Consider the following 26245-nt stretch of genomic DNA (forward strand, 5'->3'; position numbering starts at 1 on the left):
CCCTTGCCGATTGTTACTGTACGATCGGGGAGGTCTTCACAGAGTGGTACCTTCTTTGTGTGCTCGCCTGGCATGACCCCCTCTGCCCTGTGCGGTTGGTCGAATTTAGAAGGCTTCGGCTCCTCCTCTTCTTCTTCAGCGTCTGCGGCTTCGATTGCATGCACATTTTCCATGGCACATGCCGTGTTGTCTTCGCACCTCCTTGCCTCTTCCTGGTTGCCGAGGATCGTGAAGACTCCTTCGGCCGTTGGTATCTTCATGCAGAGGCATGCCTGATTGATGACTGCCGCAAACTTGATGATGGTGTTGCGTCCGAAGATGGCATTGTATGGGTAGGTTATGTCTACCACATCAAAGGTTATGAGCTCCGTTCTCTGGGTGTTCCCTGCGCCGAAAGTCACGTTCAATTCGATTTTAACGAGGGCCTCAATTTTCTTCCCTTCGAAGCCAATGAGGGGGTACTAGGATTTATGCAAGTTCTATTCCGTCAACCTCATCTTGACAAAGCATTGATACGTGATAATATATGCGGAGCTGTCGTTGTCAACGAGGATTCGACCCACGTCATTTCTGGCGAAGTGGACGGAGTTCTTGCCAATGTTGACACGGATGATGAGGGGGTCGTTGTGCGGGTAGTGTTGAAGCCTGAGGTTGGCTTCAGAGAACGTGATTGGGACATGGGACCAAGGGGTGCAGAAGTGCTTGCCTTCGCACACGTGTGAGACTGTGCTTCCTCTGCCGCTTTGTCTCGTGCACAGGCTTGTTTGACCCACCAGAGATGGCATTAATGACATTTACCATACCTCCGGCGGGATCATTGGCTCTTTCTGGGACTTGGCCTGGTTCTAGATTTGGTGGTGGGGGAAGGTAAATGGGGACTTGTGGTGCTGGTGGTTGTTTCCACGCTTGCTGTGGCACCGAAGGGGTGGGGGCTTGTGGGAGTTGGGGTGCCAAAGGTGCAGGAAGGGCTGGAGGTGTGTATGTGGGGTTGTAGTGGAAGTTTGGGAAAGATTGGGAGAGTGTAGGATAGCCGAAATCCAGTGAGGTTGTTGTGGAGACAGCCACTGGGTAGGTGGGGGTAGGCCTCGCGGCTGGTTGTTGTGAGTGGTGTAGTTGACGGGCTTCGGCGGCTGGGTGTTGGTGCTTCGGTCGAATTCTTCTTTCTTCTCCTTGACGAGGGGGCAATCGCTCGTCCAATGTCCCTTGTCCCAGCCATGAATGCAGCAGTATGGGACTTTTTGCCTTCGCCCGGTGTTGTCTCCGCGGCTAAGGTTGGAGTTGCTTCAATCGCTCCTCCCTCCTCTGTTGTTTTGAGGCTGGGAGTCACGCGCTTCATCACCAGAGACCGTGTTCACGGCCTTCGGGGTCTTTGCTTGCTCAGCCTGGTGTGGCTTCGCTTGGTCGCGGTTGCGCGCCCTTTGCTCGTTCATCTCTTCAAACCTTCGCCGCTTGCCCTTATCCGAGATGCAATATTCTTGCATTATCTTGAAGAGCCTGTTGATGGTCTTCGGTTTGCGGCGCTCAAGGTACTCTCCGCACGGGCCGAGGCTTAGTCCCGCAACCGTGACATCGATGATGGTTTTGTCCGCCACGTCCGGAGCCCGCACACGAAGCCTGACAAGGCGGTGTAAGTATTCTTGTAAGGTGGAGCCTCCTTGCTTCAAGTTGTGGAAGTCAAATGAGTTGATTTCATCAGGCTTCGGCGCCCGAAACGCAGCGGTCAACTCCGCTCGCACCTGTCCCATGCGCGGATATGACCGTTTGGAAGGTTCGAGTACCAATGCTGTGCGAGCCCCCCTAGAAAAGAACGAGGGCTTTGACCTTGCAGGCGACGCCTCCTCCGGTTTCTTCGACTGCCGCTTCGTACTTGTGGAGGAAATCTCGTGGGTCGGAGTCTCCGTCATACTGCGGGAGGATGGCCGGTTTGATGCGTTGCGTCTATTGGAGCTCTTCGAACTCCACCGAAAAAGGGGTGGGTGCCGAGGCCTCCTTGTTGTGGCCGATGCTGCTACTGCATCCTATGTATTCGCCTTCTTCTTCGTCGGAGTACAGCTCTTCTTCAATGACGATGGGTCTTGGGCGAAGCCTTACAATCTGAGGTGCGTGCGGCACAGGCGCTGGTTCTGGGCGAGGGACTTGATTTTGTTGTAGCATCGCTATGCGGTCGCGGATGGCTTGCCGCATGGCCTTGCAGCGAAGCTCTTCCTACTTGAGCCTGTTGAGTTGCTCTTCGACCTCTTGTGCGGTGAGTTCTCATTCCTTGCCCTTCGATCTTGTCATGACTGCTGCTGTCGATGGGCCGGCTTGGGTTGTTACCTGCCTAGCGTGGCGTAAACGCTCCGCGAGGCGCGCATCGATTCTTCGCATGGTTTGAATATCTTCGCTGGCGACGCCCATGTCAAGGAGCTCAACCTCGAACTCTGCATCAGCGAGGTCGTCGACCGAGGTGTCTCCGCTGTTGTCTTCGCGGTTGTTGGTGTCATGGCTGTTGGTCGTTGTGACGAGGGCGTGGTCTGCCGAAGGCCGAGCCTCCGTCAAAGCGTTGGCCTCCGCCGAAGTGCTGGTGTTGGTCTTCTTCTTTGCTGCCATGTGGTCGTGCCGGAACGAACCGCGGGTGGGCGCCAAAACTGTTGGTGTAAGATACCCTTCGGGACGAAGAGGTATCACAACCGGTTCAACGAGGGCGAAGCCTCGTTGGAGAATTGAAAACCAGAGTAACGACACGAAAATTAAAGCACGAGCAATAACTCTCTGTATTCAATGTCCCATCACATACAGTTACACGGGTATTTATAGCCGGCAGCTCAACTACCCGCCGGCGTAAATTCTCCGTAATGCCCCCTAACAGCTATATTCCGGGAATATTCCATGGGTATCAAGGTAACATTACACCAAAAGCACTGATAGTGGGTTACAGCTGGCCTGGCAAGTGAGCCTCTCAGCGGGCCTCTCCCCCTCGCCCTTGGGGCTGAGCCCACTCAGACCTCGACGCCCGTCGTTGTGCTCCTTTGTTCGCGAGTCTTCACCAGCGTGCCCTTGCCGTCCAGTCTTCGTCCAACTTGCCCCGCGACGAATCCTGCCGAAGGTCCTCCTCCGGGTCTTCGGTGCTTCGCTCGCGGGCTTCGCTGGGCTTCGCTCCCGAGCTCAGACGGTCTTCGCTCGCGGATTTCGCTGGGCTTCGCTCGCAACCTGCGTACGACAGCCCTGGCTTCGGACTCTGGACCTTTGGGCCCCGCACTTTTGCTTGTCGCTCGAAGGTGGCTCCCCCAACAAGGGAGGGAGGAGCAGGCGAACGCGTTGAGGCGGATGATTCGAGCGTTTCTGACTGTTGATCATGTATTGAACAATCATAAGGTGAATCCTAACCTTTGATTTCGATGGAGTTGTAATCCTACATAAAATTTCCTAGGTGCAAAAGGGTTTTGCTCCTAGGAGGCTTTTTTCTAGGTGGGCTTAGCATAATTTAATGAATATTTTATATGGTTGATGATGATTGATCGATTGATTATGAAGTGGGCCATTTGCCGTCCACTCCATCTAGCTGTGCCTGGGCTCAACGATTCATCCAATGCATCTATGATGGAACCACACGTGTCCTCGAGACCTCGACTGGCTCGCATTGGCGGAGGCAGCTGGATTCCTGGGTATTCCCAGGAATACCCAACTATTTTTAAAAGTGAATAAGTATATACATCCATAATACATATATACATACTATATTGACTATACTATATACTCTTGAGCTCAAATTTAGCCCAAATAAATGATCCAACCCACAAACAACCAGCTTCGGCCCACAAAACACGGCCCACAGCAACGACCCACGCCCACCGGCCTGCTCTGACCCGAGTCCCTCTCTCTCCCGTCCGTTGATTGTTCCCCATTCCCCAAAATCTCGTGATGAAAACCTAGATCGGCAGGTGGCGGAGGCCGGAACCGGGAGCTGCGTCGTGCGTCCGGCGACCGCGAGCGCCGGCACCGTCGCGGCACGCGGCCAGGCGGCTAGGAGGCACGGGGGCGCTGGGCGGCCGGCCGGCGGCGGCGACGCCGCGCCATTGCGGCAGGCCGCAGGCCGCAGGCCGCTCGGGCGCTCGCCGCTGGGCGCTGCCGTGCTGCCCGCCTGTGCAGTGCGCACGGCCGCACGGGGTCAGGGGCCAAGGGCCAAGGCCGGCAGGCCCAGGGAGGTAGGCAGGGGAGCGACAGAGGCACAGAGCCATATACAGGAGGTGAGCAAGCAGACTAGCATAGTAGCATAGATTTACAATTAGAAAATTTTGAATTCCAATTGATATGCCATTTTGTTAATTAGTGTTTATGTCTTTAAGTCTAGATCATAGAGCTTTGCAAATTGCAAAATGAAGAAGAAGAAGCCGATTGATTTGAGAACTTTGTGGGAAAGAAAGGCAAAGGCACAGAAGGTGGGCTCGACATCAACACCACAGCCAGTTACGAATGAGAGTGAAGCTCATAATCCAGATGCTCCTGTTGTTGAGGCAGTCACAATTGAAAGTCATGTTCAGATTCAAAATCGAAGTACTCCTTCTGTTGAGCCTGACATAGCAACCAATGAGATAGAAAGAGAGGTAACAGAACTAGATATTGCTAGCAATGACCCTACAATAGCAAGCACAACAATGACAGAGCACCATGGAGAACCTTTATCTTGGTTCCCAATCAGAGATGGTGATAACTCAGATAATGAACCATGGAGCTACTCTTTCAAGCCATGAAGGAACAGAAACATAAAGTTAGAGTTAATTTGTAATTTTTTATGTATTTTGTAAGAACTTCCCTAATTCCCTTTGTTTCATGGACATGTTAGAGTTGAACAGCTTTGTACCTTTGTTTGATCGAACACATATTATGCCTTTTACTGTTTATGTGGACTTTTTTATTTGTTTGGAGATGGGAATACCCTACTCTAAAATCCTGACTCCGCCACTGCTGGCTCGACACGTTGAGCTCCGTAACCAGAAACACTGTCTGGGCGCGCCGATATTCTGTTCATTTCAGCTTCAGGACTTCAGGAACGATTGAACGAACGAGCACGGCCCTATTGGCCCGTTCACGAACACGTTACACGTACTAGGGGTACTACGTACAGCGAACGAGTCGGTCGCCATCGCCGTCGATCGCGATCACGTACGGCGCACAAATCACGGCACCGCCGCGATGGGTCAGCACACAGGACCAGCGAGGCCGCCGCCTGATTGATTGTTTAGGCAACAGCTCGTCAGCTCGTGCCTTGCCTTCTTCGTGCCTTCTCCTTTTTTCCCCCCCCCCCCCCCCCGCTGCGAGGGCGGAAGGAAAAGCCGCCGAGCCAGCGCGGCCCCCGCGGACGCCCAACCCGGCCTTGACCGTGGGCGGCGCGGCATCCGAAATCAGACGCCTCCTCGCGCTCGGCAAGCGGAGCAAGCGAGGGCGCCGAGGCGGAGAGGGCGAGCATGGTGAGGAGGGCCCTCAACAGCTATTCCTCCGTCAGGGACGTCGCCTACAGGTTCGTGCTGCGGCTGCGCTTTGGGCTACTTGGGTCGAGAATCGAACGATAGGCTTGCAGTTGCAGGATAGTATTTCGAGATCTCTCTGTCTTCGATTAGTTTCCTTCCCTTTTTTTTCTAGGAATAGGAAACGGACACTTTTCACTCCGCTGGTGCTTGGCCCCAAAGCGTAGCTTTTATCTGCACCGTGTTCAGTAAAATTTTACACAAAAGACGAATGCATGCATGGAGTTCTAGACGAAGTTTATTTGTGAAATTTTTTTTTATAAATGGGTGTAATTTTTCGAGATGAATCTAATGAGCCAAGTTCTATTATGATTGTCTACAATGATGCTACAGTAACCACGCCGCTACAGTACCATGGTTGTGGAGTTGGTTTTGTAATTAGACTTCATTTAATACCCTTAATTAATGGTCAAAGGGCTGAAAAGTTTTCATGAAAATTTTTACTGAACACGGCCCTGGTAAATTTGATCTGTGTTGGGTGTTCTTGGGGATTCAGTCTAGGAATCAAGCTGTTCGGTTCAGGTGATGATAGTTAGTTTGATCGGATTAAAGGGCACACAAATTCGATCAACCACGGTGAATCCACTACCTATTCGGTATCTAGAATATATCAATCAATCAGGACCTTTATCCTGAGAGGACAGAAAATTAGAACTAGAACCCATATGTTTGGTTTGCAGTATATTATGACTTTGTGAATGTAACACTGGGTGGAAATTAATGTGGGCTCATGAAAATTGGCTTCTGATGCTTAGTAGGGACAAACAAATGATTGGGCATAATTTTTATACATCACGAATTGCAGTGTGGTGGTTTCAGTTGTGAAAGCATGAGCATGTAGCTCAATTTTGGTGACATCTTGAATTTGTTTCTTACTGGCAGCTGTGGATACTGTGGGTATGCATTAAACTTGAGCTCCACCATGCGGAACACAGCGAACATCGGATCCAAGTATGGCAAGCAGATCAGAAAAGGTGTTGTCTCATTCTTTACAATTGATGAGAGCCGTTTTACACAAACCGATGAGGTGAGGTGCATGCCATACTTCCATTCAAGCCGTTCATGGGGCTTATTCAGAAATAGGACGCGGTTGCTATGCCGGAAGTGCGGTGGTCATATTGGTAATGCTTATGAAGACGAGGATTCCACTTCGTGTGAGGGCTTAGATGACCTGGACATGAGCTCTAAGGGCAGCAGCACATCCAGCCAGAAAAAATATGTTATCAAGATCAATGCACTACAGCCCTCTTCAGATGATGACTCTGCTGCTCTCTTCTCCCTGTGATGGCAATCTGAATTATGAACTGCAGCAGTGTGTGACTTTTCAAGTCTACTCAACTGCAAATAGAGTAAATGCAGAACCAAGAAGTGATATCTTTGTTCTGTTTCAGTCATCTTCTTGCTCATACTTTATAGCTCCTCCATCCCTTCTGCGGCAGTGTAAGTGTATATCTTGGCAGGACTAGTGAATTTTGATTGTGTTAATACTACTGTAAAATGATAGGGTTTTTGTGTCTTTTCTGTAACTTGCCTCCAGTGTATTTTCAGTTTTCACTATGTTCTTGAAGTTGTCTGCTGTTACAATTTTGAGACTTCTTGCATCAGGTATTCAAGTTCGATACCCATACGTTATTGTCTGCGAATGAGCATCGGCGTGGCATGCAATTGTATATTTCAAAGGAAGAATGTAACCAGTGCATTGGAATATTGCAATCTGTCTTTTGAATTTTGTCCATCTGAAGGATATGGTGGTCTTCACTTATTTGTTGAGCAGGTTTTTGGATCTTAGAAGCTACATCAATGAACATATTAATCACAGCACATGTTATTTGACTTAATATACTCCATTAATTCATTTTCTGATACACTTTGGCTGCCTAATGGATTATTCATAATAAACATAACTTAACCTGTTCATCACCACTGATGTTCATGTTCCTTTTTGCTTGGGTCTGTCCTTCGTCAGGCAAGGCCGCAAGGCACCCAATTCCTACATCTTAAGCCCAAACCATTGTGATACTGGTAGCCACAAAACCTGAACATGTACACAAAGTGTACTTTTCTTGTTCAAAGAAGTGAAATTCACCTCTCAAGTCTACCAATACTTAACTAAAGGAACTTGCCCCACTTGCTACCTTAGCAGGCTAGTCATCGCAATCAAATCAGAGCCCTGTACAAGAAACGTCACAATAATCACAGCATTCATAGAGCAGTAAAAGAACTAGCAGAACTAGCACAAGAAATTCCACTGATTAATTCGAAACGGCACAAGAAACAGAACTAGCAGAGCACGACCAGCTTGCTTTCATAATAATCACAGCATTCATAGAGCAGTAAAAGAAGAACACCAGCCACATGCACAGAAAAGTCACAAGTCAACCGCGACAAGCTTGGCTCCCAATTTCACAAGGTAACTTCAATTCATTAATGTCTCATGGTTCCGATAAACCTACTACAGCCAGAGATGAGCTAATCAAGCGAATCTGAGACTTTCTTGACAGCAAGACCTGTGAGCAATACCCAGATAACGTCGTAGCTGCAGAAGGGAGACAGCGAGGGGGCGAGTGCATCAGCCTAGCCGCCGAAGCCGTAGAGGGTACGGCCCTGGCGCTTGAGCGCGTAGACTACGTCCATGGCAGTGACGGTCTTGCGGCGGGCGTGCTCGGTGTAGGTGACGGCGTCGCGGATGACGTTCTCGAGGAAGATCTTGAGCACGCCGCGGGTCTCCTCGTAGATGAGCCCGGAGATGCGCTTCACGCCGCCCCTCCTCGCCAGCCGCCGGATCGCCGGCTTGGTGATGCCCTGGATGTTGTCGCGCAGCACCTTCCGGTGGCGCTTTGCGCCGCCCTTGCCCAGCCCCTTGCCGCCCTTGCCGCGCCCAGACATGCTTGCCGACGACCAGACGGGTTGTGGATTCCTCGGAGTGGATTTGAGCGGGGGTGGGGATTCAAGGTGAGATTGGTGATTGGGGGAGGAAGGGGAGGGGTTTAAATGGAGGCGAGAGGTGGGGAAGAAGGCGGTGGCTGCCGTTAGATGCGGAGGGACTGGACGGGCGGGATGGAGCGGCGGGAGGGATGCCGCGGATCCGTGACGTGGCGCGAGGCGCGGATCGGTGAGTTGGCGGGGCCGGGTCTGAAATTTCGTCCATAGAGGCGCGGCCGCGCGGGCTTGAATTTTGGGGTCGTGGTTTCGTGCGATCCGGCTTGTCTGACTTGCTGAAGCAAAGTCAGCAAAAGCTACAGTAAATTGTGTCCGGATGAACAGTAGCCTACCGTTATTTACTGTGGCATATTTACTGTGCCGATTTTCACTGTCCATAGTGTACTGTAGCATGACACTGTAGCAATAAATGTCATCCATCCATCTGCAATCAAACGGTCGGGAACGGATCGAAAAGTCACCGCTTCAGTGATTCCCTGACTTGCCTTCAGCAAGTCAGGGAATCCCGATTGGGTTTCTGCGTGGGCTTGAATTTCGTCCCGACTCCCTTGCTGGAAAGTGGAAGTGCAATTTGGGATTTGGCGCCGTTGCTGCGCTGCAAAATGAGAACTCATTCTCACAAATATAATATTTCAAAAACAAATCTCTTAAATTTACAGATTATCCCGGTTACTTTTTCCCGAACTTACAATAACAGATTGACTCTTTTTCAAAAAAAATCTAATGTGATATTCCAGCTTTACAGAAATTGCACTCTTTTGTTACCGTTCGTTAAAGAAACTGATGTCCGCAATAATTATCTTTTTCAATTAGTGGGCACTTCCATCTATCCAAGTAACTTTTGCAGCCTTGGAAAGTTAGTTATAGAAATACTTTATACAAAATTGTCACGGACTCAAATGCACATAGCAACACAGAGATCAGTAGTACTAGTTAGCGAGCACGTGAAATCCAAAGAAAACCGATATTTGCATACGCTAAGTTGCACATACTCTCCGAATTATAGGTTATTCTAGTAAATCTAGATACATAACTTTTAATATTGCATCTAAATAAATACTACTAGATCTAAATACATAGTTTGAAATGGGAGGGGGGAATTTACCTAAATACGTTGGTCAATTTGATGTTTTGATGCTAAAAAAAACTATATGTATGGCATGTCGCTAAGTAGCTAATTGCGCTAACTCGGGTTGATACAAAAAATCATCACTTTTTTCCAAAGTCTCAAAATGTTATCGGAATTTTCAACCAAGTATTTACCAATGTTAGCCTAAACGTTGAACTGTGGATGGCCGGTCACCATCATTTAGCAAAGTCGTCGGTACACAGGATCGTTTGGTTTTGCACGGCTAATTGGACTACACAGCTATCCGTCGGGTAACATTTACACGTGCAAGTAGTGTAAACGGCCATGTAGATGAACAATGGTATTTATAAAATCTATTCCAGTGAATTAGATTGGATCTGAGATTTCCAATGTTCTTAAGGCGTTAAGGCGAGGCACGGCGAGCGACCCCGTCGGCATGGCGAGGCGACGCCTAGGCGGACGCCTAGGCGAGCAAGGCGACGCCTTATAGCAGCAGGATGTAGGGAGAAAAAGAAAAAAGAGAAGGAAGGAGAAGGGAGAAAAAGAAAAAGAATAAGAGAAAGGAGACAACTTGGCCCAGCCCACTAAAAGCCCAAGCACCACCCCACATTCCCACCAGGCCTGACCTAGCTCCCCTCTCCCGAACACTCTCAAACTTGCCCACCCTTCGCTCGCGAGTCCCTGCCGGCGGCGGCGGCTGCCTTCCGCTCCTCTCCCTCCTCGCCCTCGCCCTCTCCCTCCTTCTCCCTCCCTCACCGGAGCTAGCAGGAAGCTTCCCCCTCCTCTCCCTCTCCCTTCTCCCTCCCTCAAGTTCTCCAGGTGAGCCGCTGCCTGCTAGATCCGCGCCAGCCGCCAGAGCCAGCAGGGAAGCCTTCCCTTCCTCTCTCTTCTCCCTCCCTTCCTCACGCTCTCCAGATGGCTGCTGTCCGTCGGATCGACGCCAGAGCTAGCAGGAAGTTGTTTCTCCTCTTCCTCCCCCTTCTCCCTCCCTCCCTCTCTCACTTTGCTGCTGTTATGGTAAGGCGACCATGGACACCTCATCCCGGTCGCTCCTTCCCCTTACTCTTCCTCTCTTCTGGCTGGGCGTCGGCGACGCCTTGGCCTCCCTGAGCGCCTTGACGCCTAGGCGACGCCTAGGCGACGCCTTAAGAACCATGGAGATTTCCGACCAAGTATTTAGAAAAGCTATTTTAGTGACTAAGTATTTGTCTAGTCTTAAGTTAAAAAATATTTGTCGAGTTATATCGACATCAGATTTGTTACTCGCAACATAGCTAGTTGTCGCCCATCAAGCATACAAGATTGTCGAGCGTCATTGGAAGTTTGGAAGATCCTTCTCGTCTTAGCTCGAACAGAGGATATTGACTATGGCCAATATATTTATATTTAAGCTGATGACTACATGGAGTTTCTCATTATGACTATGGCCAGTATATATATTTGCAAATATATATTGATTTGTGTTTGTTATATGTTCATGGGATAGGACGATGGGATTATGTCCCTAATTGACTCGCTCCTCCTTTCTACTCTTCTAGTTTTGTCTCATTTCGTGGGCTAAAGGAAAAATTGGGAAAGAAAAGAAACAATGCGCGCACCAATGGACCGTGGGCCCTGGGCCGAAGGAAATCAGCCCACAAGGAATAGAAGCCGCAGCAGAAAAACCATCTGACGCCGGGTCGGGGTCGCGGGTCGCCGCCTCCCCTCCCCTCTCTTCTGCCGCAGACCACCAGTCCACCACCGTGCTGTCCCGCCTCTCGCGCCGGCATTCAGCCACGTGCGTCGTGCGGCAGCACAGCCGACCGCACACGCGCCGCCCGCCTCTCGCGCCCGGCCGTCCGCGCCCACCGGCCGCGCGCGTCGCGCCGGGCCACCCGCCCGCGAACCACCTCCAGCTCGGCTCCGGCCGCGGCAACCGCCCGCCCCCGCCCTATTTCGCCATGCCGCTCCCCGCCACCGACCCACCTCCCCCTCTTCCCTACCCCGAGCCCCCCCCGCGGCTCGTCGTCGACGCCACCACGAACCCCTCGCCGCACGGGCGCACCTTCACCACGTCCGCGGCGCGGGGCGACCCGCCCCACCTTCGTTTCGGCGAAGGCGAGCGGCCGGCGGCGCGCGTAGCGGGAAGAGGAGGGGGAGCGGGCGGCCACGCCGCGGCGTGAACCCGACCGGCTATGCTGCAGCGCGCAGCGAACAACGCCTACTCCTGGTGGTGGGCATCGCACATCCGCACCACCCAGTCCAAGTGGCTTGAAACCACCGTCGGCGGTAAGCAGCCCCATTTGTTCACCTGCCATCCCCCGGTCGGCATCGGCACCTCCACCATCGCATGACGAGTTCGTGTTGCACATTGTACAATGATTATACCTTTTCATTTTGCCGCGCAGAGATGGAGGACAGGGTACATGCCATGCTCAAGCTCATTGGGGCTGACGCCGATTCGTTTGGCAAGAAGGCGGAGCTCTACTTCAGGAGCCGACCGGAGCTCATCAATCACGTGGAGGAGATGTTCAGATCATACCAGGCCCTTGCCGACAGGTATGACCGGATATCCAGTGAGCTGCACAAGGCCAACCACACCATTGCAACCGTGTTCCCGGACCAAGTGCAGTTCTCAATGCAAGAGGGGGATGTTGAGGGGTTCCCGAAGGCAATCAACGGGATTGATCTCAGCAACTTCAAATTCCCTGCGCTGGAAGGCTTGTCCATGGGCTCGCAGAGCATGAGCAGGGGCACCAGTCCAGTTCCCAAGAGGGGGACCCAAGCACATAGGAGGGTCACCTCCAATATGACCAAGGAGATGGCGCAGGAGGAGATAGACAAGCTGCAGAAACAAATCCTGGCATTACAGACTGAGAAAGAGTTCTTGAAGACCTCTTATGACAGCGCACTAGGCAAGTATCTGGAGATTGAGAAACAGGTGTCTGAGTTGCAGGATGAAGTCTGCAGTTTGCAAAATGCTTTTAGCACTGGTGCGTCCATCGAAGACAATGAAGCTCGGGCGTTAATGGCTGCACAAGCCATTATGTCTTGTGAAGATACGTTGGTGAACTTGCAGGACCAACAAAAGAGATCAACTGAAGAGGCAAAGGTGGAGTTTCGACGAGCTAATGAGGCAATTGAAAAGCTGAAAACCTTCAAGGATGAATGTGGACTGCCTCATGCTCAATTGGATGGGCATGATCACCATGACACAGAACTTAGCCATGCACTGCCCTCAGAGGATGCTGGTGATCCAGCTCTAAATGAGAGTAGGCTTGACCTCCAGGAAATATGTCAAAATGTCAAAGAAATAATTGAACGCTACCCGGAGTTATCAATCGGAGAATTAGCAGACAAGGTTGATCGACTTGTGGAGAAGGTGGTCAACCTTGAACTTGCTAGTACTTCACATAATGCTCAGATCGATAGAATGAGGACAGAGATAGATGGCCTTCATGAGCATCTGCATGCTTTGGAGCAAGATAAGGCGGCTTTAGTTGTTGATTCCAGTAACTTGGCTGACAGGTTGAAGAAAGTTGAAGAAATGCTGCAAGAAGTGCACCAAATTTGGAAGTCTGTACAAAATAAGACAGGGGACATTTGTAAACAAATGACGGAAGCCTCTCATGAACTTACTGAATTCGTTGAAACATTACATGCTCCTGAGCCAGAAATTAGAGATTTCGTGGATTCATTGCGAGACTCCAAAAGCATAGCTTCTCTGGAAGACGACTCAGGACTAGCAAGTCTGTCTATCAAAAATGGCCAATCTAGTGCTTTGCATGGCACTAGCGAAATTGAGAAGCATGATGAAATCTCAGAAGATGCTGTACACCAGAAACCCCTAGTTCCAAAAGAACCTGAACGTGAGGAGACGATTCTGTTAGAAGATTATGCATCTGTACTTCAGCGCTACAAAGATACAGAGCAAAAGCTTTCAGAAATTGAGAAGAGAAATCAAGAGTATCATCTTGAAGCAATGTCAGAACTGAAGGAACTTAAGAGTTCCAATGTAACGAAAGATGAGGAGATCCACTCTCTTAGGCGCATGCTAAGTTCCTTGCAGAAAAAGATGTCTGCTTCTGTTAGTGAGAGCATAGAGAAATCAGAAGAAACATCCAAGATAAGCACCAGTCCTGCCACAGAAGATAAAGAGATTGCTGAGATAGAGGAATACATTAAGCAATGCCAAGCTGATGACTCACTAGCTTGTTCGGTTGTAGAGGAGAAATTTAGAGCAGAGATTGACAGGGTATTGGGGGAGAACTTGGACTTCTGGTTGAGATTTAGCACATCATATCATCAAATACAGAATTTCCAAACATCCTTTGACAAGCTGAAAAATGAGATGCACAAATTGGCTGATGAACAGGAACAAGGGGGCACTTATGGCTATGCTGCTAGTTATCAGGTTGCAAAGCTGGAGTCAGCAGTACTAGAAAAGAAATTTCGGGATCTGAATACAGAACTTCAAGTTTGGATGGAAAAGAACGTCTTATTAAAAGGAGAGTTAGAGAACAGATTCTCATCACTGTGTAGCATACAAGAAGATATATCTAAGATCACAACCCTGGATAAAAGTGATGAGATTCACTTCAATGCATTCCAAGCTGCGAAATTCCAAGGAGAGGTGCTTAATATGAAACAAGAGAACAACAAAGTTGCTAAGGAACTAGAAGCTGGGCTGGACCATGTAAGAGGCCTTCAAGTGGAGGTTGGAAGGGTGCTCTTGAAGCTTAGAGAGAACCTTGAGATATCAATAGCAAGAAGCCACCGAGCCCAACAAAACTTCCGGAACCTGTCAACAAAAGCCGGGGTGCCCCTTAGAACTTTTCTGTTTGGCTCAAAGCCAAAGAGACCATCACTCTTTTCGTGCATGGGTCCTGGGGTGCATAAGCATCATGGTGGCTCAAAGGCTGGGCGTAGATGAGTATCGTCATTTTTTTCTTTGACATTTACGCTAAAGAGATCTCAATGTACATGACAATTCATATGTGATAAATGTGGTTTCTCTTAGGCCTTAAATGTAAAATACCCTCATCTCTTAAATCAAATACGGTTTGCAAGTGTCCACTCATTCCAGATTTGATAGTTTACCTATGTCTTAATTTCAGAACTAACTTGGATGGAAATATGTAATTTGATATAGTTTAAACTTTAAAATGCTCAAGGTACTGGAAGAAATTCTGCTGGTGCCCCTGTTTCTCAACATCTTCAGCTGGCAAAAGTGCTAATTACAAAAATGGCGATCCAACTGTTTTATAGTTGGGGATCTTTAATATTCAACTAGGAAATTCAACTGTTGTCATTTTAACCTTTGGGGATCTTTAATATTATGGTGCCAGAGAACATTACATGCAAACTTAGTCTTTTAGTTGTAGTGTAGTGAAGGGGCAGTTGATTAAATCAAACTTCGTTTTGTTTCTTCTGGAGCAAACCTAAACCTTCTTTTTTTTTAATTAGAACTGCTGGTGTGCACAATAATTTGGCAGCCAGTGTTTTCATGGAAGATGGAAGGAGGCTGCCAATATCTTACATCAGATGGACTTGATCAGGTATGTTTCATATCAGTGCCTTTAGGAAGAAACAAATGTAATGATATCTTCTTTTTAATTTATGAAGATTTTAGTACTCTCTATGAGACGACGTATGAACTGTCAGTTATCAGATATGAGCACTCCTGTTCCATCCACAGAATACCTACTGTTATCGGTTCCATGATAGTTTGTTTTATGAGGAATGGTTTTGTTCATTCCTGAGTTTATCAGACATTCAGACCATAGTAAAGAATGGTAAAAAAAGGGTCCCAAGCCAAAGGAAATTGAGCAAATGTGTGTGCTTCAACTTCTGAGTTTCAGATTGTGGCATAATATCTTTTTCCAGCCTGTCCTGCCCATTTTTGTGCCCATCTCTTTCTCAAACCTCTTCCTGTTCCTTTCTCTGTTCTGTGTTCAGAGCAACATCATTTTTATGCACTTCTCTCTTATCAATCCAACTGGGACAGTTATTCCGTCCTTTTTTTCTGATTTTCTTGCTAGCCATTTTTTTCTCAAATATGCAAGAGAACTTCATATCATTTCAGTATAGAATTATATAAGAAGAAAAAAGTTAGAAAAAGAAAAGTACCCAGTTAAAAACACCAGGTGCACACATCTGACGTTTGCTAGCTAAATGTTGCAAGTGGATCCTCTTGACGATATAGATGTGAATTACACATTTACTTTACTACCTCATCTCTAATTACTGTTCTTGTCCTTGGTAAATGGCTTCATTGACAAGAACAAAAGCAAATTCCATACTGCAGTTGGAAAGATAGGTTGCATGTGCAGCATAAGTCTCAAAAGCTAGTCACATATGTTTAGTAAGAGAATGAGCTTCTTATTCATCTCTTACGGAGAATTCAGTTTTTTATATAACAATGTTTGATGTTCATATATGCGCTGGGTAAGGATTGTTTGATGTCTCCAATATCCACACTTGCAAATGGTTCATATATGTATAAACATGTCAGTAAGATGTATTTTTTTACACTTTTTTCATTTCTTATACAGAAATGTCACTGGAATCAGCTTCTTGTGTTTATTAATGCATATATGGCTGGAGCATATTCCTAACTGCAAGTGACACCTATTCATTCTTCAAAAGGTGTTGGATTCGGCATAAACTTTTAGTCTTTCATCAAAAGCAGATATATTTTGAACTTGTGCTTCCTGGAAAGAAATCTCATTTCCTATGTCTTGCTAGATAGAAAGAGGGGCAATTTTTTTTTATCAGCTATTTGCTATGCCAGAAATTTATACTCTCTTCATCCCAAATTATTAGTCGTTTTGGCTTTTCTAGATGCATAGCTTTTGCTATACATCTACATATATGTTTATGTCTAGGTGCGTAGCAAAGACAATGAATTTAGAAAAGCCAAAGCGACTAATAATTTGGGACGGAGGGAGTATATATGAATATGAATATTTTCATAAGACAATCTCGTCGTCAAATAGGCATGAAAGAGTTTTACATTGATTAATCGAGACATTTAAATTGTTCAGTATGCATCAGATGATATCTTTGACTTGTTGGTTGTCAGCTGTGGTTAGCATGCTGAGCTGGCATATTAGTAATTTTCTGCCTTGTTAATGGAGTGGGCCTACAGACCTTTGGTTTCTGTGGAACTATGCATCAAATCTTCTCTTTTTATACCAACCCCCTCCTTCACTCGCACTGACTTGCCAACACATCAAAGGGATTCACACCCAAAAGCCATGTTCCACCCTTCGTCTTCGTTGGCACCCTACAGTGACCTCTCCATGCACCATGCAGTGAGCCTCTCTTCTGCTGTGCCCACAGCTCCAACCGAAATTCCTCGTGGGGGTTTCTTCCACGACAATGGTGGCCTGTTAGCACTTCCCAATGTTGCAGCATCGGCGCCACCTCCCTACCCCTCTTCCCTGCCTTCCTATTACTTCCACAAAAACACCAGCTCATATCTCCTCCCTCTTCACCTCCAGTTGTCTGAACAACTTAACAGTAATGCCACCTTGTCTTGCTCGTCTCCTTCAGCAAGCCAGTTGCCTCTTCCACATGTTCCTTCTTCCCCTTCCTCATCCTCTGGCGACTTCTTGGAATTCAGCACCGGAGCCCTGCGGCGCGTCTTCAGTACCGGTGACCTCCAGGTAACACAGCATGCCTCAAGCTGAACTTGTTGCTGATCATCAACAAGTTCTAATTACTTCTCACCCGTGTGGATGCAAAACAGGTGATGAATGTCTCGCCGTCTCCACCGCCACCGCCACTTTCACGTGACACACACGGCCAGGATGCAGGGGGGCCTTTCACTCAGAAGGTCGGGAGATACAGTGCTGAAGAACGCAAGGAGAAGATTGAGCGCTACCGTACCAAGCGTAACCAGAGGAACTTCCACAAAAAGATCACTGTAATGCATGATTTCCCACACCACATAACCTGCAATTGCATTCCATGTCCTCTGATGCATCTGTTGCTCACCACCTCTGGGCCTCTCCAGTATGCCTGCAGGAAGACACTGGCGGATAGCAGGCCTAGGGTGCAGGGCCGCTTCGCGAGGAACACCGAGACGGAGGCTGAGGCTGTTGCAGCAGGCCACGAGAGGGAGGCCTTCGACAACAGCTACGAGCACTGCCATTACAGCGACCTCACCACCAAAGGTAGCAGCTGTTTCGACAGCATGTGCAGGGAAAGTGGCAAGACCACAACATTTGACGACGGCAAGTGGTGGTGGGAAACGCCGGTAGCCTCTGCAGCAGCAGCCAATGGGCATCATGGGCACCATCACTACCACCATCAGCAGCAGCTTCTTGATTTTGACGTCGATGTAGACGAAGAGGATCTGTGGGCCAGCCTAGCTGACATGTACTCCGGGACCTGACCTGGGGCCATGCAGCGGGTGTCCTGATTGGTGCTGTCTGGTGCGAGGAAGGCAGGGGGCAGCGAGCGGCGACTGTCGTTGCCGGGGCAGTAGTGCAGCGGTCAGTGGTGCTGCTGACGTTCTTGTGCCGTAGTGCATCGTAGCCTTTAGGAGTAGTAAAAAAACAACAAGACAGGGAGATGGAAAACCACCTCTCGTGTCAGAACAGCTTGTTCCCTGTGTGTTCCCGAGTTACCCTATTTTGCAATGCAATCTTCCATAAAGTTTGGCCCTGGTGCCGCGCCTTTCTACATACCTGAATTTGTGAGGTCTGAGTGCTGCAACTTTGGCGCCATGTTTTTTGTCCAGTGTGTGAGCTGTTTTGATTTGTCTTGCTTGTGATTTGGTAGTGCTGGTGCAGATGTCTGGCTGCGGTTAGTTGCATGCTTGTTTTGTTTTTGAAATAAAAAGTGCCATGCTTGGTTTAACAATGTTTTTGCCGTTGGCATGACAACGAGCTGATCTGGGAGCCCACTGGGCTAAGCTGTGTGCCGACCCGAAGGTTCCCAAGTGTGGATGGTGATTCAGTGATTGTCACTGTCACTAATAACAGTTCCAGAGGTGTCTCTAACATCCTGTAGAGTGCGGCATAAAACATTGCCATCAGAAGTGTGTCATGATGCATAAGTGAGTTTGATATATAGTTCCGAGGGTTAAGAAAGCGTGACAAGCCATGATTGTGACGATAAACCAGGCACATGTATCTAGGTGTGTTAAAGGCAAGGTGAGGTATTATAAAAAAGTTAGGCTTCGGGCTGCACGCCGTGTATGTGTAGGTCTCCAAATCGTACTCTCTCTTCATCAAAATCTAATGGCCATTCTAGCTGTAATATTTTTTTAACAGGGCTTTTGGAAGATTCCAACCCATTTCTACTTTTTTTTTGCTATGTGCTTGTGTGGCTTCTGCTACACGGAAACTTCCTAAATCGTACACGGAAACATTAACATATTTTTGAAACAGTATTTTTTTTGGAAACAGAGAAACATTAACATATCACTACGAAAATTCTACAATTTGGGGAAATTATTTGTGGCTCACTTTCTCACTTGTGTAGGTCCAATCGAGTTGGTTGATGCAGCAGTCATTTCAGCTATGGAAACACTTGATTCTTACTCTGATCGTGGTAGTAATAATCTTGCAGACGTGCCTGCTCTTGAGTGAAAGAAATTTATCGTTCCAAGAAGCATCCTTTCATCTTCTTTTTTCAAAAAGGAGTCTTGCAAGAGGCAGAAAAAAAAGGTGTAAACTATATATGTCATAGAATCTGGACATGGGAACAACTTTTTGCCATGATGTGATCGACAAAAGTCGCAATATTACCCTAAATGCAGAGCATGGAAGGTCGCTTGGATGCTGAAGCCCTGAAGGTATCTTGTTTGCTTGAAACCATGCCTCCCTAGACTGCCGCTGGTACATTCCATTAACCAGAAACATTTAATCAAGTCAAGAACAGTTTCATGTTTCACCAAGAAAATCTTTCAGGAAATTCTGTTTTGGATTAATTGGGTCTGGAAGGTCTATATAATTTCAAAGCCCATAGAAAACGGTCTATTAAATCAATTAATCAATATAATTTCAAAGCCCATTGAAAATGGTGGTAGTTAACTATTGGTTAAACCACCTTGGAAGTTGAGAGTGTCTCTTACCAACTTATAAGGTGGAGTCGGTCCAGTGGCGGAGCCAGCCCTAGTACTAAGGGGGCTCCTTCCTCTTCCTTCGTCTTCTTCTTCCTTCTTTCCCCTCTCTCAGCTTCCTTCTTCTTCTTTGCTTCCAATGGAGTTCTTGGGGGTAGCTCACTACCGGATTTCCTCATTTCGCTGTGTGTCAGGGGCACACGGCGAAGCCCATTTAGCACACGGCGAAAACTTCGCCGTGGGTGGCCGACGGCGAAGCGCCGACGGCAGCCACTGGCACGGCGAAGAGGGTGTTCGCCGTGTGTCATATATCGGGCTCACGGCGAACACATTCGCCGTGTGTTATTCATGGCACACGGCAAAATAAAGATAATAAACGGCGTCGGCCGGAGTTGACGGCGGCGGGGTCGGCTTCTCCGTGTGCTAAACGTGTGACACACGGCGAAGATTAGATACTTCGCCGTGTGCCGCGGGCCCTGGGCACACGGCGAAGGGGAGAGGTTTGCCGTGTGCCTACCGTGTGACACACGGCGAAGTTCTGGTTGGGGGACCAGGTGGCAGCATACTTCGCCGTGTGCCAGGGCCCGCGGCACACGGCAAAGGCTGGTCAATTCGCCGTGTGCCAAGCCCATGGCACACGGCAAAGTAACCAGAAACAATCTGTTTGTCGTGGGGTTTCTAGGGGTACCCACAGCCGGGTGACGGAGCGCACCCGCCTATTCCCAGTGAGGGAGTACTCGGGGAAGCACTAGGCGATGGGGCTGAATCTATGCTGAGACGAGGACTCAAGAACACACGATTTAGAGTGGTTCGGGCCGCCCCGGAGCGTAATACCCTACGTCCACTGGGAGATGTATTGTTCTTGGTGGTGTGAATGAACCTATCCTCTGCTGGCCTTGGCTCCCACCCAGCCTGAGGTTTTCTAGCGGCGCCCCCTCCTTCTATAGACCAAGGGGGGAGCGGATACATTGGACGTTGGGGCCCCGACAGGTGGGCCCAACGTGACTGTGCAGCATACTGCGCAGAGTACTCAAACGGCTATAGTGGTTGCGAATCTTTCCTCCGATATGCTTCCGCACACTGTTGCCCTTCTGACTCAGGGGGGTCTTCTCTTGTCCCGTCAGCTAGGTGCCCGTTGGAGTAACGTAGCTTACGGCGTAGCCTGCTGAGGCTATTATGTAGGCGTCATAATGGGTGAAGCCGAGCAGTCACATCCTTCTGTCATGGCAGACTGGCAGGCGCGGAGTGGGCGGCGCCAGCGGCTCCACTACGCGTCTTGGCAATACGCGATCAATAGCCCCCTGGTCAAGGAATCGCCTCGGCTTCTGCTGCATCAATGCGGACGCTCACCTACCACAATGAATGCAGCGGTGGGTGAGGCTTAGTACGGAGACCAAGCGGCCTTGTCCCTGTAGACACGTGTCGGCTCCGGACCGCCCCGAGGCAGGGCGTCGACTTCTTCCCTCAGAGAGGGGTCCGGTCACTATACAGGTGGTCCAGGATCCCACGAGGGGTCCGAGACTCCGCGGGGGTCCGGACTCCTCAGGAGGTCCGGAGCCCCAGCTGCTTGCGTTTGAGTGCCTGCCTCTCCCAGGACACGTGGCGTCTCTGGACCTTCCCCAGTCGTGGAACGGTTCCGGATTGTTGTCGGGAGAACAGGACTTCGGACCGCAGGGGTCCTGCTGTTTGGATGTAGTCAAGAATAACTACAAAGGCCCTTGCCTAGACATAGCAAGAGGGGGTACCCCAGTCCTGGGGTACCGACACTGTTTTTTTTTGTTTTTTCACGTTTAAAGTACCCACTCAAACCATATATCATAACAAGCACATGCAATATATATATATATATATATATATATATATATATATATATATATATATATATATATATATATATATATATATATATATATATATATCATGACAAACCACAAATTCACAAGTCAATGCATAAATTAAGTTCACAAGTTTACAAATCCACAAATCCTTATTGAAAATCCTCCTAGCATCATCAAGTTTACATCCATAGAGGCACAAATTAACAAGTTCATGGCTGAGGTGGGTCATCGAACGGCGGTGGGGCGTTGAGCTGAGGTGGCAACATGTTTTGTACGCCCGGTGACAATTCTGGCGTATTCGATGCCGCCGATAGATTCTGCAAAAAATGTAAGACAATAAATTGCAGGTGAGACAAAAACCAAGTTCTTAAGTTATAATTCATGAAAGGAGCTTAAAGATCCAACCGCTGTAGAGAGGTCGAAGCAGGTAAAGGATCAGATGTAAAAAGAGCAACTCAATCTTGCAAGGAAAAACTTTATCCAATAATATAACTTTAGCCTAGCTTCTTTTAGCTTGGTGTCAAGATAATGCATGAAACCATGAAACCATATCTCCGGACTTTAACTTACCAATATAAACAGTTTCATCTACAAATGTCAAAAATGTTGAAATTTGTACTACAATATATTATTAACATTGAATTTGGATTTCAGGTAGCATAAACCATTTTAATCCGAGGACACTTTCAGCACTAGATGACTCCCCCCTCCTCCTGCGCATCCTCCTGCCACTCCTCCTCCCATTCCTGCGCCTGGTCCTGGGCAGGCTCCACCTCCTCCTCCTCCTCCTCCTCCTCCTCAGACGGCGATACAGGCGAAGGCTCCCAACGCCTCCTGCCTCCACCCTTCCCTCGACCCCTCTTGGGTCCACCCTTCCCTCGATCCTTGCCTCGCCCCAACCCGGAACTCCTATCGGAGCCCTCACCAGCATCCGAGTGTGGCATCATTCTTCTGTACAGTGAGGCGGCCGATCGTTGAAGTTCGCCGCTCGGCATCTTTCTTCAATCACCTGTAATTAAAAATAGTAAACCAATCAGCACATATATACAAAACGATCTTATAAAGAGAAAGAAAAAATACGACATAATTAAAAAGTAACATTAATAAATCAAATAGTATGGATCATACATGTATTAGAAATAATCATCTTTATCGGGATTAGCTGGATCATATGTCTCATCATCACTATCACGCAAGTCGAGAAGTTCAAGCCTGTGCTCTAAAGGTGGAATTTCATCTCATCATCACTATCACGCAAGTCGAGAAGTTCAAGCCTGTGCTCTAAAGGTGGAATTTCATCCTCATTGTCATCGCCTAATTGTAATCGCTCAAGTAATTCTAGGTCCTTCGCATTACGAACCTCCTCATCAACGTCGTCCTCGTCATCAACCATTTCATCATCGTGTACTTCCATTTCGATCACTCCGGTTAAGTCTATCTCAAAATGCCCTTCAAGCCCATCTTCTTGAAAGAACTCCCCGTCATATGTGTTTGGGTCTATGTTGTAATCCTCATTATTTGGAATAGTTACTTTACCGTGTGGTGATACCTTGTATACCACGTCCCAACCCGTAAGGCGATCGTCGGTTTTGCACGGATATGAGAGATAATAAACTTGCGTGGCTTGTTGAGCCACAATATAGACATCATCTCCTGGATACACTGATGACTGGCGAATTTCGACTAGGCTGAGATGAGGAGTCCGTCGCACTTCGTTAGGATCAAACCAATGGCATTTGAATATGACAGGCTTAAGAGGTTTGCAACCATGAAATGTGAGTTCATAGATTTCCTCAATTATGCCATAATACTCGACCCCATCAAGGGCTGTTGTACAAACGCCGGAATTTGTGGTTCTTCGATTGGGCCGACTCTGCTCGTGGCTTTTTGTGTGAAAGCGATATCCATTGACATCATAACCGGAGTATGACAAGACCCTATAGGCACAACCATTGGCAACTTGTCTCAACTCGGGACACACAGACGCATCATTTTGGGCCTGCAGGTAGAAGTATGATGGTTTGTTATACTATTCGCACGGACAAGAAACTTCAAATGTCTAACAAGTATGAGGATTTGTTATACCTTGTGCTTGAACCAAGAAATGAAATCGGGGCTCTTTGTCCCGTACCGGACTTAAGAAGGGTGTCAACTTCGTGCGGGGTTGGAACTCTTCGGTGATGCCAGAATTGTTGAGTAAATTCCCTATATAAACGAGAGGTAAAGGGGGTTGGATGCAGAATAGTTAATACTCGAGCAAATAGTTTGTTGAGAACTTACTGTATGTACGGCTCGACTTCCACTAGGTTGGTCAACACATACATCATGATAGTGCGCAACTCTTCATTGAGCAAGGTCTTAGGAGTCGCACCACTTGCACTTCCAAGTTGCCCTTTGAATAGGCTGAGGTTCGTTTCATTTTCAGCTTCATTGTAATGAGTGGGTGGATTGTGCACGCTTGGAAGGGTTTCACCATAGTATTTTGTTGTATAGTTGGAGACTTCATCCAGAATGTATGCTTCTGCAATGGAAGCTTCTATTTTGCATTCATTTTTGCATTTGGTTCGAAGGATATTTTGTTGTCTCTCAATCGAGTAGCACCAACGTCCCTGAACAGGCCCCCCCATCTGTGCCTCATACGGGAGGTGCAAAATCATATGCTGCATCGGATTGAAGAAGCCGGGTGGAAAGATTTTCTCCAACTTACAAAGCAACACAGGGGCCAATTTTTCCATTTGTTCAACCACAGCCCGAGACAACTCCTTAGCACATAGCTGGCGGAAGAAATTGCTTAACTCCGCCAGCACTTGCCAGACATGGTCAGCGAGATAGCCTCGAACCATCACCGGAAGGAGCCGCTCAATCCATATGTGGTAGTCATGACTCTTCAGCCCATTGATTCGCATAGTAGATAAGTTGACCCCTCTCCTTAGATTCGCTGCATACCCATCGGGGAACATTAAAGTCTGGAACCATTCTAGTACTTCTTTCCTTTGGTGCTTCTTCAGGACGAATTCAACTGCAGGCTTTTTCCATTTCTTACCATCTTTGGGTGGCGGAATATTCAATTTTGGTCTATCGCATAAAGTAGCTTGATCCACTCGGGTCTTAACATTGTCCTTTGTTTTTATCAAGAATGTCCATAATTGTACCCCAGAGTGCCTCAGCAATATTTTTTTCTGAGTGCATCATATCAATGTTATGAGGAAGAAGAAGATCATCCATGTAGGGAAGCCTCCACATGCCCGACTTCTGAGTCCAGGCATGTTCTTCGCCATAACCCACAAAACCACCACCTTCTTTAACCATCAGCGACTGTAACCACTCACGGACCGCGACACTTGACATCATCTGCGGTGGAGGTTCATCAACCACAACACCTTTCGTAAAGTTATTGATGTCACGTCGGAATGGATGGTCAATAGGGAGGAATTGTCGGTGCTTGTTGAATGAAGAATACTTGCCACCCTTCGCCAACCAGATGAACCTCATAGCTGCCTTGCATACTGGGCAAGGGAACTTCCCATGCACACACCATCCGCAGAATATCGCATACGCTGGCAAGTCATGCAGGGAGTACATGTACCACACTCGCATTTTGAAGTTTGTCTTTGTAGATCGGTCATATGTCCATACACCTTCCTCCCAAGCATGGAGCAAATCATCAATAAGAGGCTCCATATACACACTCATATTATCCCCCGGATATCCAGGAATTATCAACGACAAGAATATGTTCTGCCGTTGAAAGATAACTCCAGGGGGGAGATTGAGAGGGATAACAAACACGAGCCAACAACTGTACGGGGCAGCCGTCATTCCATAAGGATTGAATCCATCTGTTGCCAACGCAACACGTACATTTCGAGCCTCCAGAGCTTTCATTATGTGACGCCTGTCAAAATGTTTCCATGCTTCACCATTGGATGGATGTATCATCTTCTCAGGTCAGTAGCGTTTGCCGTTTTTGTGCCATCTCATCTGTTGTGCTGAATCCTCGGTCATGAACAGACGTTGGATTCTCGGTATGAATGGAAGGTACCGTACGATTTTCACAGGGATTTTGAGCTGTTTCTTTTGACCATCACCAGAATCTACCTCCAGCCACCGAGATGATTTACATTTTGTACAGTAATTTGCGTCTGCATGTTCTTTCCTAAACAACATGCATCCCTTCAGACAAGCATGTATCTTCTCATATGGCATCTTAAGACTATGAAAAAGTTTTTGTGCCTCGCACATGCTCTTTGGAAGAATGTGTCCTTCCGGAAGCAGACTACCAAAAACCGTCAACATTTTGTCGAAGCCATCTCGACTAATGCTACACTCAGACTTTAGGGCCAGTACGCGTGCAATAGCATCGAACTGAGAAACATTGGTATGCTGGTGAAGTGGTTTCTGTGCCGCAGACAACATGTCGTAATACTGCTTTGCCGTAGGCTCTGGCGGTTCCTCTCTAGGTCCTTCTTCGAAGTGTGCTTCATGAAAGTCAGCTAACATGTCTGCGCAACCGGCATCAGCATCATAATCATCGATGCGTTGTCTGACTACCTCTTCTCTCGCACGATGGGCTTCACCATGGCAGATCCACCAGGTATAGTTTTCCACAAACCCATTTGTGATAATATGTTTACCCATAGTGAGTTGTGATTGATGTATCCTATTTTGACACTTGGTGCATGGACACGGCATTCTACTATGTCCTCTATCAAATGCCTTTTCCAAAAAGTCATTGACCTTTAGAGCAAACTCAATATACTCTTGTTCGCTCTGCCAGCCCTTGTACATCCACTCACGGTCATCCATCCTTTAACATACG

General features: G+C 47.9%; 4 protein-coding genes and 1 long non-coding RNA gene across 5 annotated transcripts; 4 read left to right on the top strand and 1 right to left on the bottom strand.

Annotated features, from left to right (window-relative positions):
* The first annotated feature begins 3619 nt into the window (after nt 1–3619).
* LOC120665205 lies at nt 3620–4686 on the top strand. Its single transcript, XR_005671113.1, has 2 exons — nt 3620–4226; nt 4331–4686. It is a non-coding gene; the product is annotated as an uncharacterized LOC120665205 (long non-coding RNA).
* A 589-nt stretch (nt 4687–5275) lies between these two features.
* Nucleotides 5276–7147, top strand: LOC120665206 (uncharacterized protein At4g08330, chloroplastic-like). Its single transcript, XM_039944680.1, has 2 exons — nt 5276–5497; nt 6387–7147. Exons 1-2 carry the CDS (start codon nt 5445–5447, stop codon nt 6787–6789), a joined length of 456 nt encoding a protein of 151 aa, XP_039800614.1. The 5' UTR covers nt 5276–5444; the 3' UTR covers nt 6790–7147.
* Nucleotides 7148–7894: 747 nt separating this feature from the next.
* On the bottom strand, nt 7895–8475 carry LOC120665207 (histone H4). The gene has a single exon (XM_039944681.1). It carries the CDS (start codon nt 8388–8390, stop codon nt 8079–8081), a length of 312 nt encoding a protein of 103 aa, XP_039800615.1. The 5' UTR covers nt 8391–8475; the 3' UTR covers nt 7895–8078.
* A 3086-nt stretch (nt 8476–11561) lies between these two features.
* Nucleotides 11562–14587, top strand: LOC120665208 (protein NETWORKED 2A-like). Its single transcript, XM_039944682.1, has 2 exons — nt 11562–11802; nt 11922–14587. The coding sequence occupies exons 1-2, from the start codon at nt 11709–11711 to the stop codon at nt 14444–14446; spliced, it is 2619 nt and encodes an 872-aa protein (XP_039800616.1). The 5' UTR covers nt 11562–11708; the 3' UTR covers nt 14447–14587.
* A 212-nt stretch (nt 14588–14799) lies between these two features.
* Nucleotides 14800–18177, top strand: LOC120665209. Its single transcript, XM_039944684.1, has 3 exons — nt 14800–17183; nt 17267–17443; nt 17534–18177. Exons 1-3 carry the CDS (start codon nt 16647–16649, stop codon nt 17912–17914), a joined length of 1095 nt encoding a protein of 364 aa, XP_039800618.1. The 5' UTR covers nt 14800–16646; the 3' UTR covers nt 17915–18177.
* Nucleotides 18178–26245: the final 8068 nt, after the last annotated feature.

Source organism: Panicum virgatum, chromosome 3N, assembly GCF_016808335.1.
Source record: "Panicum virgatum strain AP13 chromosome 3N, P.virgatum_v5, whole genome shotgun sequence".
NCBI lineage: Eukaryota > Viridiplantae > Streptophyta > Magnoliopsida > Poales > Poaceae > Panicum > Panicum virgatum.